The following is a 12,515-nucleotide window of genomic DNA, read 5'->3' on the forward strand; positions in this document are numbered from 1 at the left end:
GAGACAGCTCACTTTAATCCCTCTCAACCTCCAGCCTGCAAACTCTTTTGCCTTCTACTTATGTCATATCAACACAGAAATGAGCCCTGCTCCATCCTTTCCTTCGCCAGGGTGCTGGGCTCCTCAGGCTCCAGAGAAAACACACCACCAGACCTCCCGTTTGGCACTGTCCCAGGTCAGCAGGAGCCACACCAGGGGCTTGCTGCAGAAGAGTACACCAAAATGGCAAATCGGGAAGCATATTTTTTACAAACCCAAAAGCTGAAGCCTGTTGGTACAGTGTGTATTTGGAAGGGTTAAAGTCACATCTTCTAGTCTTTAATTACTTAACTATTCAATGCTTTCCTTAATGATAAACAGATGGATGTAGTCTAGTTCCTTCCTGTTCTAGCTCCATTGATTGCATTGGACTAGCTGTTGGGCTGAATTTGGCCCCGGCTGTTTATCAAGAAGTCTGCTCTACATTTCAGTCTCTCTCTCTGTCCACCCACCTCCATCCACAAAAGCATGTGGCACCAGCAGCACCGTAAGGTACGAGCTGCAGCGCTGGGCCCCACTTATCACTGGGGTTCAGCTCTGCTGCCTGTGGCTTGTGCAGAGCCCAGCACCCCCAGGCTGTAAAAATTCTTATACCGTTGCCGCAGTTTTAACAGCATCCCTTGAAGGATCAGGATGGGTGCTGGGGGGGATCACCTGTGCCAGCTCCAGGTCATTGCTCGGTTTCACCCCTTGGTGTATTTTGCCCAGCAGGTCCATAGCGGGGAGATGGACCATCAGAAGCACAGTTCCTGTGGCAGATGGGGTCTCTGCTTTTCAGAGCTGCCTCTCTGAAGCTGAAACAACTTCTTTCTTGCTGCCCAGGGTGCACAGCAACTGCTGCCAGGCAGTCCTGAAGTGAGCAGGGAAGGTTGCTCCAAAGCCCTTGAGGAGTTGAAGGTTTCACAGTCTGGGTCCTTGGAGCCCCGCTTTGGTGCCTCACTGCCCAGAAGTGGGGTGCCACCACCTCCTCAGTCTCTAAAAGTCAGGTCTGAGGAAGCCAAGCGCTTCCCAGGCCTGATCCCAGCTAGCAAGTGCCACGGGAGCCCCAGGCTTTGCCACTGGTGAGTGCAGATGCAACCTCCTTGTGCAGTGCTGACTCTGCTGCCAGGGTCCCCAGTCAGAGTTGCCACTGGGTGGGGGCAGCAGAGATGGCCACCATGGTCCTGTGCCTTTGAGCAGGGAAAAACTTGCTTACAAGCCTGAAAAAAACAGAAAAAATCAAAACTAAACTGCCCCTCACACTTTGGTCCCAAGTGCTGGTGGTGTCACATCCCACTGCCAGTTCCTGCGGACAGCGTGGCTGGGGAGCCCTCCCAGCTGTGTGCTGGGGCTCTCAGGCTTCACACCCCTTCCCTCTGCCTGAGCTCAGCAGGCTTGTCCCCATGGCCCTCTGGCAAAGGCCGACCAGAAATAAGGCATTTATTTACTTTGTGCACATGGCCAACTCTGTGGGCAATGCACACAAAAGGCTTGAGGCCAGGGGTCAGCTGGAAGCGAGTTGGTGGATCTTGGTGCTGCAGCAGGATGCATAGATGTAGGGATGTGAAGGGAGGGAGTTCTTGACCTATTTTCTCTGGGTCCCCTGCTATGTAGAGGCAAGGAGAGCTCTCCCTCACCAGTGCTGCCAGTACCCATGCCAGTGGGGAGGCGCCCATTGCACCCACTGCCCTGGCATGGGGCTGCTCTCCTTGCTGGGGGGCGTGGGGCATCACCAGGTACCCTCCGCCCCTGTGTCCGGCTGGCACTGCCGGGGGTTGACCCTCCAGCCTTCAGACTCTCTTAGTTGTGTTGGCACATGGCTGCTCCACCACCAGGTCCCACTGCCTGTCCCCATCATGTCCTAACCACAAGAATAAGGGCTAGATCCTGCTCCAAAAGTGGCTGTGGGTGTCTTTATCCTTCCTGTAGGATATCCTCTTCTTGCAGCCTGGTGGGCTATTTAGGTTGGGTTTGAGGAACCCCATCTTAGTCTTCTAAATTTGGCCTCTTTTTATTTAAAAAAAAAAAAAAAACAACAACGAAAACCAAATTCTGACTCTCTAGCAAATTGCAAAGCACATTCCACGTGCGCTGGTGCGGTGTTGGCCGGCAGAGCCTGCAGACAGCTTGCAGTAGCTCTGGAAGGTGTGTGCTCTTCTGTTTATCAAATGAGTGTTAACTCTGCAGCCTTCTGTTGATGATTTAAATGTCATCATAGCTAACTCTTTCTCTCCTGCTCAAAACACAAAAGGGAAGCAAAGGCCAGCAAAGGGACCCTCTTCCTGAGCCCTCAGGTGGGCTTGCTGTGTGGGAAGGGCTTGGAAAATAATACCCTCACTCTTTTCCATGAGAAATCAGAGGGCGCTTAGGATCAGGATATGCTTGGAACAGCTGATTAGCCCCCAGCACCCCCTTCGGTTCTGCAGGCTTTACATGGGGAGACGGGAGCAGGGTGGGGTGCGCTCTCTGTGCCTGGGTGTGATGGGGCCGGGCATCTCCCCACGTAGCCCTTTACGGAGACAGCCCCGGGTGGGAGCTGGGGAGGAGTGCAGGGCACTGGAGCAGGAGAAGGGAGACAGCCGTGGCAGAGCCAGGTCGCGGTGGCTCCGGTGGGTGCCGCGGGGAGGTTTTGCCGTCAGTGAGTGACTGGTATTCAATTTTCCGATGCTGGAACGTTTGCTTTGTTGGCTCGTTCCCTTGGTTACATGGTATATATTAAGTTCTCCGTTTGGCTTCCTTATGCAATTAACTGGCGTTCTGTTGCACGGATTTTGAAAACATAATCAGAGCTAAAACTTCATGGTCAGGCCTGGCTGACCCTGGCGTGCCCAGCTGGAGCAGGCTGCTACCAGCACACGCTGCGCCGGGCGAGCGCCGACACAGCTCGCTTTCAGGGAGGGATGCAAAACACTGCTCAGCACTGGCAGCCCTGAGATTTGGGGAGTGGGGATCCCCCAAACGTACCTGCCTGGCAGCAGGGTGTCTGGCGGGGTTGCATGCTGGGGTGTCTCTGTGCCCCGGGTGCGTGCCAGCAGCAGCCGCTCGCTTGGCGGGGCTCTCGCTGCTGGCTCTCTCTGCGGCTCACAGATTGTCAAAGTTTTCTGCATGTCCCCATCCTGTAGGTATGTATGTGCTGTTCCTCTGCGGCCGTGGGTGTGCATATGGCTGGCTGTGTGGCAACTGTGTTGAATGCCAAAGCAGAGAGGACAATGTGTGTAGTAGCAAAGGGTGCCAGGAATCCGAGTTGCTGGAAAGCCCGGGAGAGGTGGTGCCGCTCCCCACGCACCGGGCTACCAACTGCGGAGACAAGATGAGCCTGGAGGCTGCGGCGAGGGAGGCTGTGAGGGCGGTGCGGGCCGGCGAGCCGGCTCCACTCAGGATTAGTCAGTAAGGTAGGATGCAAGGAGGGAAAGGCAACCCATGGCAGAGGGGGAGCCTGTGGTGAGGGAAGCAATGCCCCCCTGCCAGCGGGAGCACAGCCCAGGGCAGTGCCGTGGCAGGAGGTGGTACTGGCCACATGTCCATGTCCCTCTGAGGCTGTCGGGGATCCTGCTGTGGGTTAATCCCACCAGCCCCGGTGCTTTTCTGCAGAGGGGTTCTGTTAGGGGGTTTGTTCAAGAGCTGTCCAAAGCCTTTCCTAAGGGAGCATTCTAATATTGGAGCATCTGGATGTCCTGACCTTGAATTGTGCCCTGTAATCTTCCCACGGCTGAGAGGTACCAGACACAGAGCACATCCTAGGAGGGACAACCCTCTCAGCCTGTGTTCCCTGGAGCCCCTGTCCCATCTCACCCCTCCGGACTCTCCCCAACCTCATCCTTCTTGAAATGCGGTACCCACAACTGTGTGTGGGGTTGCTTTGGCCTCACCACGGCTGAACCAGGCAGGGGATGAGGGTGCATGCATCATAGGTGTCCCAGATCCTGGCATGCAGAACTGCTCTTCCACCTGAGAACCTGATTATTCCCACCTAGAAAAACTCCTGTTTCCTCTTCCTACCTATAAATAGGGCCTCACAGCTGCATTGCTGATTTTTCTTCCACGATGTCAGGCGATGGCTTTAGCATAAATGATGTTTGCTGTCCCCTCCATCTAACGACCCAGCACCGTGGGGTTTTGGAAGACAGTTGGGCTGTGCCTCTGTGGAGGTGGATAGCAGGGAGCTGGGCAAGCAGGGGATAACTGGTGTGCTGGTGCCAGATAAGGGAACCTGTGTCCAAACAAAGGCATGGCAGCTCTGGTTTGGGATATGGAATGCATACAGAAAGTGGCTCCATACAGTCTACAAGCCATCAATTAATTTGGATGTAAAATCCACATGAGGAACCCTGCATGTTGTCCAGGGGCCACAGGCAGAGGGAGGGCTGCATGATGGGAGAGGTGTTTGCCTGCCGAGCCCTGGATCCCGTCACCTCTCCGTGCCACGCAGACCTGCCCGGGTCCCATCCCTTGTTTGCCAGAGTGACTCAAATTGTATGAGGTTGAGTCCAGTCTCCTCCAAAACTGTTGCTGTTGAGTGTGACATCTCTGGATGTTCCAATAGCCAATTGCTTTGCAAATCTTTCTAAATTTTAGACCTCGGCAGCTGTTTATGGCCTCATCCTGATGACCTAGAGTGAAACTTCCACCTTATTTTCCTGTGCATTGTTGCTTATGGAGAAAATGGAAGTTTTTGACTTGTGCATTTACCATTTCTTATTTTAGAGCTTACAGTTGCATCCCTTTTGTTTCAATCCATTGTGTTTCCCAGAGCCCTGCTTTGATACTCTGGATATGGAAGATTTTTAAGTGTGGGGATCAGTGTGGTGTACAGCATTGAGACAGGCTACACCATTTTTTTATATAAGGGCATCACTATGTTTTCCCCTCTTACTGTGCCCCACACTCACACCTCATTTCCTTTGCACCTAACTAATTTGGTAGAATAAATTATTCTGAATTCCCTGTTAACACAATCATGCTACTGAAAGATTTAAAAGATATAAGCTGCTAAAGGTGCTTATTATGTTATTACGTACAGATATTATTCTTTTTTCCTTTAAATGGACCGACCCCCTTTCTTTCCTTCCTGCAGCAGTGAATTCCCGAGGTTAATTACACGCTGCGTAACAAAGGCGTTATTTCTTTTTGTGCCTTCGGTTGTGTTCCTTTTCATGGCTGGAGAAATGAGCTGAGAGAATAAAGGCTTTGCGCTGAAGTGCATTAAAGTCAGTGGGCTTTGGCTCCTGCCCAGAAAGAAAAGCAGCGCATGGTTTAATTCCAGGGCAGGCTTGAGTGATTGCATTTAAGTTTTTTTCAGTGGTGATGGTGCAGCTTTTAGGTTGGATTCTCGATATTCAGCTATCAGAGGGGTAAAGCAAATCCCCCTGGCACCAGCACAGAGCCATAACACACTGTCTTCCTCTCCCCAGGTGAACGGCAGTGATGGGATGTTCAAATATGAGGAGATCGTCTTGGAAAGGGTAAGTGCTCTTTACTCACCCACCAGCAGCCTTTGCTGCCTCTTCCCACTCACCCTCCTACTGGTGCAACCGTCACCCCCCGAATCCCCGCGCCAGCTGATGGGGAGAGGCTGGTCTCTGCTCCCTGCTCTCGACAGGGGCTTTCAGGGGTGTTGCGCTTGCCTTCCCCACACAGCCCCCACGGCACAGGGAGAGGTGGGCTTGCTCCTCCCCACTACAGACCCCGCCAGAAGGGAGGGAGGAGGACTTCTCCCTCGCCTCCCTCATTCACACCCTCGCCCCCACAAACATGCCAGCGTGGAGCCAGCAGGGAGGTTTTGTCACTGCCTTTGATGGAAAATAGAGGTGCAGGGAACTCTGCTCATGCAGGTGTTCAGGCAGGTGCACCCCAGAGCCGGGCACAGGGGACAGAAGCCTCCCTGCCACCGGACTCCCCATCGTTCTCGGCTACACAGCCTGGGGATGCTAAGTTGTAAGGTCAGGATTTCTAGTAAACTGGACCACAATGAGGAGTTTCCACTGGAGCATTTTTTTGTCTGATGGCAACACAGAGGTGGTGGCATGCAACACACCGGCCGTGGCTAAAATTAGCTCCCCCCACAGATGGGGTTTATCCAGGGGCAAGCTGGCACCACTCAGGGCAGGGAGGGCTTTCCTCTGGCACCCAGGGATCAGCAGGGATGAAGAGGGAGTGGGTAAAGCTGGCCCAAGGTTTGCTCCAAGAGGTGGGCACAGTCCTGCCCAGCGGGGACAGCCCGGATGAGAGGCTGCCCACCACGCTCTGTGGCACGCCTGGCCTCCTCCTTGCTGCCACGCCGGGCAGCTTGGCCACGCCACGTGGCCAGCGTCGCAGGGGAAGACGCATCACTCGTTATTCTCTTCCTCCCTGCTTTTAGTCATCTCCCTCCTCCCCTTGTCTCTGCATCACAGAGGTGGGTGGACGGAAGGTTATCTGGGGCTGCCGCCTCACCCACCGCTTCCCCAGCGTGCCTGACGAAACCAGCCCAGGGGATTCTTCCTTTTTGTGCTGAGTGCTTCTTGCTCCAGGCCCGAATCGGAGGCAAAAGCCTTGTTTTCAGGGGTTCTTCAGAGCATCCTCTGTCCTCAGCCCACAGCTGGAGCAGGGAGGGAGCTGGCAGGGTTGAATGGAGAGGCAGCACTCATTGCTGCCCCCACTTCAAAGCCCCAGGCAGTGATTCCCTCTCTGCAGCGAGAAACCATGAGGGAATTTCAGTGCTTAGCAGCCAGGACCAGCATGGACCATTTCCAGGTCCTCCCTCTTCACCCGATGCCCAGTGGGATCCAGCAGCTCCATCTTCCTGCCATAGAAGCACTCTGGTTTTTGCGGGTGAGGCTGTCCCCTTCCTGGGGTGTTCAGCTCCCAGACTGTACCCCAGAATTGCTTGTCTGTCACTGTTATTAATCCTTGTCCTTGTTGTAAAGACAAGGGCAAATACAGCAGCATTTTGGGGGCAATAACTGAGGAAACTTTGTCCACAGAGGGACATGGGTTTGGGTTTACCCACCATACATGTGTTGGCAGCAGGAGCTGCCCCCATGTCTACATCAAATCCAATACCAGCTAAGAAATCCCTAGAACTCCATTTCAACGTTTATCAAAATGAAAATAAACGCCTCCTTAATCGTTTCCAGGTTTTGTAGCTAGCAGCTTCCATAGACAGGCACAACGAATGGCTGGAGACCATTTTGCACAGTCTCACCTGCCTTACTGGGGCCAGGCTGGGTCTGTAGTGACAGTAAGCAGCTTTTTTGATCTGGGAACAGGGTAATCAGAATCCAGGTTAGAGGAAGGAGAGCGGCCTCAGGCCTTTCACTGCCGAGTGCCTCCTTGTCACTGCCTGTCAAATCCCAGCCGGCAGGAGACATCCAGGAGTGCTTGTAGTGAGAGGCAATGGTGGCTCCTGGAGTCGCCATGTGCTATGTCACGGGTGGTGTAAAGTCAGAGCAGAGACCTCTGCGTCCCTGCAAGAGCTGATGCTGAGCCCAGATTGCTGAGGACAAGCACAAACCCCAGCCAGCTGCTGGTGCTAGATGATCCCGCAGAGCTTGAGCTCTGGTGTGACCCTCCTGGCCACAGGTCCCCCAGAAAGGCAGAGCTCCCCATTGCCCCATGCTGAGCACTGGGGCTGTGGGCAGCCAGGAGAGCGCTTGGCCTGAGCCTGTTTGTGTACGAGAGAGGCAGGCACAGTAGGATGTGACTAAGTGTCAGCTCTTCCGCATGAGAAAACAAGGCAACGAGCCATCTGATTTTCAAGGCAGAGCAGAAAAAGCAGGAATTGTCCACTTGCATCAAGCATGGAGCTGGAAGCAGCGCCTGTGAGTGTGTCACTAATGGGGATCCTGCAAGTGGGAGAGGCAGCGCAGGGCCATGGCTGCTTGTCCTGGGATGCTGCCGGGACGGGGCTGGAGACAGAGCATGGCCCCTGCATTCCCCCTGGGCAAACTTCAGCAGCATGAAGCTCAAGTGATGCTCCAAGCGTGTCCAGGAGGAAGAGGAGGCAGAACTGGAGACCCCATGCCATTCTGACAGCCCTCTCCACCCTAACCTGCAAATTTTGGCATCAGCACTGCTGCTCCCTGGGTTGGTTCCATGCCAGGACTGCATCCCAGGGTGTGGGGGGCAGGGGTGGGATGCTGGTGACTGGCACAAACCCTGTTGCTCCGTGCGGGTTGCAGCATCAGTGTCTCCTCTTGTGGAGCAGCCAGCAAGGGGAGGTTTTCTCCGCCAAGGACCACCCCCTCTTCCCCCAGCTCACTGCCTGCCTCAGAGTCTCTCAGCGGAGATGCGGTGGCGAGGGAGGTCCTTGGCGGCTCCTACTCTCCCGCTCCATCTGTTTGGTGCTCCGCGCTGCTGCGCCGAGTGCCTCAGCTGATGAGCACTGGCCTCCCCTCCGGCCGCGCATCCCTCTGCCCCCTGAGCCGGGTACCCTGGGGCTTGACAGATGCTGTAAGGGCTCCTGTGCCCTGGCCAGCTGCAGCTTGGGGGAAACAGCTTCAGGAGGGCCAGCAGCAAGCGGTTGCCCGCCGGGGAAAGACACGGTGTTTGATTTCCCACAGGGTAACTCCGGCCTCGGCTTTAGCATAGCAGGAGGAATCGACAACCCCCATGTTCCAGATGACCCAGGTATCTTCATCACCAAAATCATCCCCGGGGGAGCAGCAGCCATGGACGGCCGTCTGGGGTGAGTACAGGGCCAGGGGAACTGTCCCATCAGTGTCACCCAGGATCTCCCCAGGGATGTTCTAGGCAACTGCTGCCTCCCTCCCCTGCCATGGTCCCCAGCATCTCCCTCTCCCTTCCCCACAGCCAGGTCCCATCGGTGCAGGAATGCCTCCTGTCTGCTGCCTCCCCTTCTCCCCTCCTGTGCCAGGCTGTGGTTCCCATCCTTCCCTGTGTGGCTTGGGGCAGGATCCAGCCTTTCCCCTCGTCTCCCATCTCCACCAGGGTCACACCATGGGGACCAGCCCCACTGCCTCTCCCTTTGGAGAGGACCCCACTGTCACCCTGGCAGGGCAGGAACTGGCCATCCTGAGCAGCTCTCCTCCACAGAAGGGTCCGTGCAGCCAGAGGAGGGTGGTAGAGGTGTCCAGAGGAGGGTAGCATGGGCTGGCGGTTCCCCAGGAGATCTTAGAGTTACTCTGTGCCTGCAGGGTGAATGACTGTGTGCTGCGGGTGAACGACGTGGACGTCTCCGAGGTGGTGCACAGCAAAGCCGTGGAGGCCCTGAAGGAAGCGGGCCCTGTGGTGCGGCTCGTGGTGCGCCGCCGGCAGCCCCCACCAGAGACCATCATGGAGGTCAACCTGATGAAGGGCCCCAAAGGTGAACCCCTCACTCTGTCCACAGGACGAGGGTGCCCCATTGTCCTGTGGGACGGTGTGGGGTGACCCCTCGGTGTGGGATGCTGCAGGGTACAAGGCAGGAGTTGGCACCGCCATGGTACAGGAGGCTGCAGGGTGGCCCAGCAGTGCAGGATGCTATGGGGCACGGGGTGTGGGACAGCCCCACAGTGCAGTGTGCGGTGGCTGTGCTGTCCCCACACAGCAGCAGAGTGGCCCATCGCCTGCCAGGTTTGGGGCAGGGTGGGAGCCCAGTGGGGCCGTGGGGCCAGCCCAGGGCTCTGTCCATCTGTCCCATCTGTCCCTCACTCCTCACCTCTTTCTCCCCCTCAGGCCTGGGGTTCAGCATTGCAGGGGGCATTGGGAACCAGCACATCCCTGGGGACAACAGCATCTACATCACCAAGATCATCGAGGGAGGTGCTGCCCAGAAGGACGGGCGCCTGCAGATCGGGGACCGGCTGCTCGCGGTAAGCCCCATGCCCGCAGCCGGCTGCAGTGCAAAGCCGGGCAGCCTCCGCCATGCCTCAGTGCCAATCCTGAACCCCAGCACCCCTCCTGCCAGCAGCTCCGCGCCTCTGCCCTGGGGTCCCCACTGGGACGGTGGTCTTGGAGGGGCAGGCGCAGCACCGGCTGCAGGCAGGAGGGTCAAACCCACCGAGATGGGACCTTGCCTCTGGAGCTACTATGGCACCTACCCTGTGGGAAACTGCTCCACTCCCACAGGGCTGCATTGGCCCCCCCCTCCTGCCTGCCCTCCTGCCTGCCCTCCTGCCTGCAGCCATGTCATGCAGCCCCTTCCCTCCGGCAGGTGAATAACACGAACCTGCAGGACGTGCGGCACGAGGAGGCGGTGGCCGCCCTGAAGAACACCTCTGACATGGTGTACCTGAAAGTGGCCAAGCCCGGCAACATCCACCTCAACGACATGTACGCGCCCCCCGACTACGCCAGCAGTACGTACGCCTCTGGCCACTGGCGCAGCAGGCCAGGCACCACAGGGCTTGGGGGGACGGAGCGTGCTGGGGCGATGGGCGATGCTGGGCTGGTCTCCATGTCTGCATTGCAGATGGATTTCTGCTCCTGATGCCCTTCTCCTCCCCTGCAGCCTTCTCAGCCTTGGCTGACAACCACATAAGCCATAACTCCAGTCTGGGCTACCTGGGCAGCGTTGAGAGCAAGCCTGCCTACCCTGTCCCTCCCCAGGTGACTCCATCCCGGTACTCGCCCATCCCTCGGCATATGATCGGGGATGAGGACTTCACCAGGTGAGTACCAGGCATGAGCATCCCTAATTCTTGTTCCTTCTCCTTCCCTCTTTCCCTCGCTGCCGGCGCAGAACCTCGGCCAAAAGCCCATTTGTGGGTGCACGGTACAAAGCTTGGGGCCCCTGCACTGAGGTCCGTGCTCACCCCCACTGAGACCAGCCCTGCTGTATCGCTCCCTGGCTCACTGCATCCCCCCTTTTCCCATTCTCCCTTCTACTCCTCCCTGAGCCTTACATGTCTGCATTTCAGCTTTGTTCTTTTACTTGTTTTACAATACCTGGCATACAAGGTGTTCCCTGCCCTTACGGTGCCATCCAGCGCCAGCAGTGCCACAGGCTCCCAGGCTGTGAGCCGCCTGTCCCCGAGTCGAGCTGTGCTGGGAGTGAGGGGCCGAGGGGGGCACAGCTCTGGGTACAGGTAGGGCTTCTCCTCCCATGTTCCCTGAGTCCAGCATCCCAAACCACCTGCACCCAGATGCCATTTCACCAGCTGCCAGCTCCAGGCTTGACAGCCTCCTGCGCAGCCCTGGCATGGCCCCCTTTCCCCTGCTAGCATCATCTATGCTGCACGAGCAGGTTTGTTTCCTGAGCCCAGGAAATAAAGAGGAGCACAAAGAAGACGTTGCTCTGAGCCTAAATGCGGTGTAAAACTTCTCCAAAGCCTTGTGCTGAGGACAGGAGAGCAAGACCTGGCTGGTCCTGCTCTGCTTACCAGGGCCCACAGCTTTCCCTCTACTTGCAACAGCCTTGGGGCCAGTGCTGAGCCTGCTCTGCGTTTGGTATCCCCAGGGCCAGGGCTGTAGGGCTCAGGCTGCATTCTTAGGACTGAAACTCAGGTTAGGCTTAGTGCTGGCTCTGTGGTTAGGAGCAAGGTCACGGGCTGGTTTTGTTGTTACATTTGCAGTGGAAGGTGCAGTAGCCTCGGCTGCGATTGTCCCATTCCGCAGGGCACTGGCAGATGCCGGAGCAGGAGACCCTGACTTGCCATCCAGTGCCAGGGCCACTGTCCTCCTGGAGAGTGGCTACACTCACCTTCATCATGCGGATTTCTGGCTTCTTGGTGCTTGGCCACAGCCAGGTGCCTCTGTGTACCGTGACCTGTGCGGCACTGGCCTCCACCTGTGCCCCGTCTCTCCCCCCTGGTCTTGGCACCAATGGTGCCAGTTCAACAGCCTGTTCCTGGTGCTGCATCCTTGCTGGGTCAGGGCACTCCTGTGCCGTCAGGGCACTGAGGGATGATGCCACATGAGTCCCAGCGCTCGGAAAACAACCATCTGTCTCTCGCCAGGGACCCCGGTCTCACCAGGTTGTCCCTTCCTTCACGCGCTGATGTCCTTATTTGCGGGCCAGAGGGCAGAGCGAGCAGCCCAGCCCAGGCTGGACACGGCCCAGTGGCACTGGCACGGTGATGGCTCGGCAGGGGCTCAGCGGTGGCTTGGCAGTGGCCATGGTGCAGCACTGGCTGGTGGCCGCTAGAGGATGGTGCTGCCTTGTGGAGGGTCCCGCTGCAGACTGGCTGGTACTGCTCGGCCATAGCCCCCTGCTCCCCGACAGATCTGCGGCCAGCAGTGGGCTCAGCCCCTCCCTCATCCACCCCAGCACTGAAAACCTCATGCGCATCACCGACCCTCCCAGGACGGCTTTATTGCTGCGGATGAAGATGTTGGTTTGTGCATCACCAAGGTTGTACAGTAGGACCCATGTGGTCCAAATGCATCTTACTGGTGTGGAGAAAGGCAGTAACTCCCCTGAAAAAGCAGCTGTGTCCCAGGAGGCTTCTGCTAGCCATTCACCAGGAGAAGCAGAGGGACCTAGCCTGGATCCAGTATCAAGCCTTTTCCCTTCTCATGGGCACAAGTGCTGCTGCAAATGTGGACGTGGACGTAGTGACCCTCATGTCCTGCAGTGC

The 12,515-nt window shown here is 56.9% G+C and overlaps 1 protein-coding gene across 11 annotated transcripts in view; it reads left to right on the forward strand.

Annotated features, from left to right (window-relative positions):
* The window catches only part of DLG3 (discs large MAGUK scaffold protein 3), a 79,173-nt gene that overhangs the window by 42,493 nt on the left and 24,165 nt on the right, over positions 1 to 12,515 (forward strand). For all 11 annotated transcript variants that reach the window (XM_056359276.1, XM_056359277.1, XM_056359274.1 and 8 more), the window contains 6 exons: positions 5,430 to 5,480; positions 8,559 to 8,683; positions 9,153 to 9,322; positions 9,673 to 9,809; positions 10,151 to 10,295; positions 10,448 to 10,607. In XM_056359276.1, coding sequence (XP_056215251.1) covers positions 5,430 to 5,480; positions 8,559 to 8,683; positions 9,153 to 9,322; positions 9,673 to 9,809; positions 10,151 to 10,295; positions 10,448 to 10,607 — 788 coding nt within the window. The remainder of the gene's footprint in view (positions 1 to 5,429; positions 5,481 to 8,558; positions 8,684 to 9,152; positions 9,323 to 9,672; positions 9,810 to 10,150; positions 10,296 to 10,447; positions 10,608 to 12,515) is intronic.

Source organism: Falco biarmicus, chromosome 14, assembly GCF_023638135.1.
Source record: "Falco biarmicus isolate bFalBia1 chromosome 14, bFalBia1.pri, whole genome shotgun sequence".
Classification (NCBI taxonomy): domain Eukaryota; kingdom Metazoa; phylum Chordata; class Aves; order Falconiformes; family Falconidae; genus Falco; species Falco biarmicus.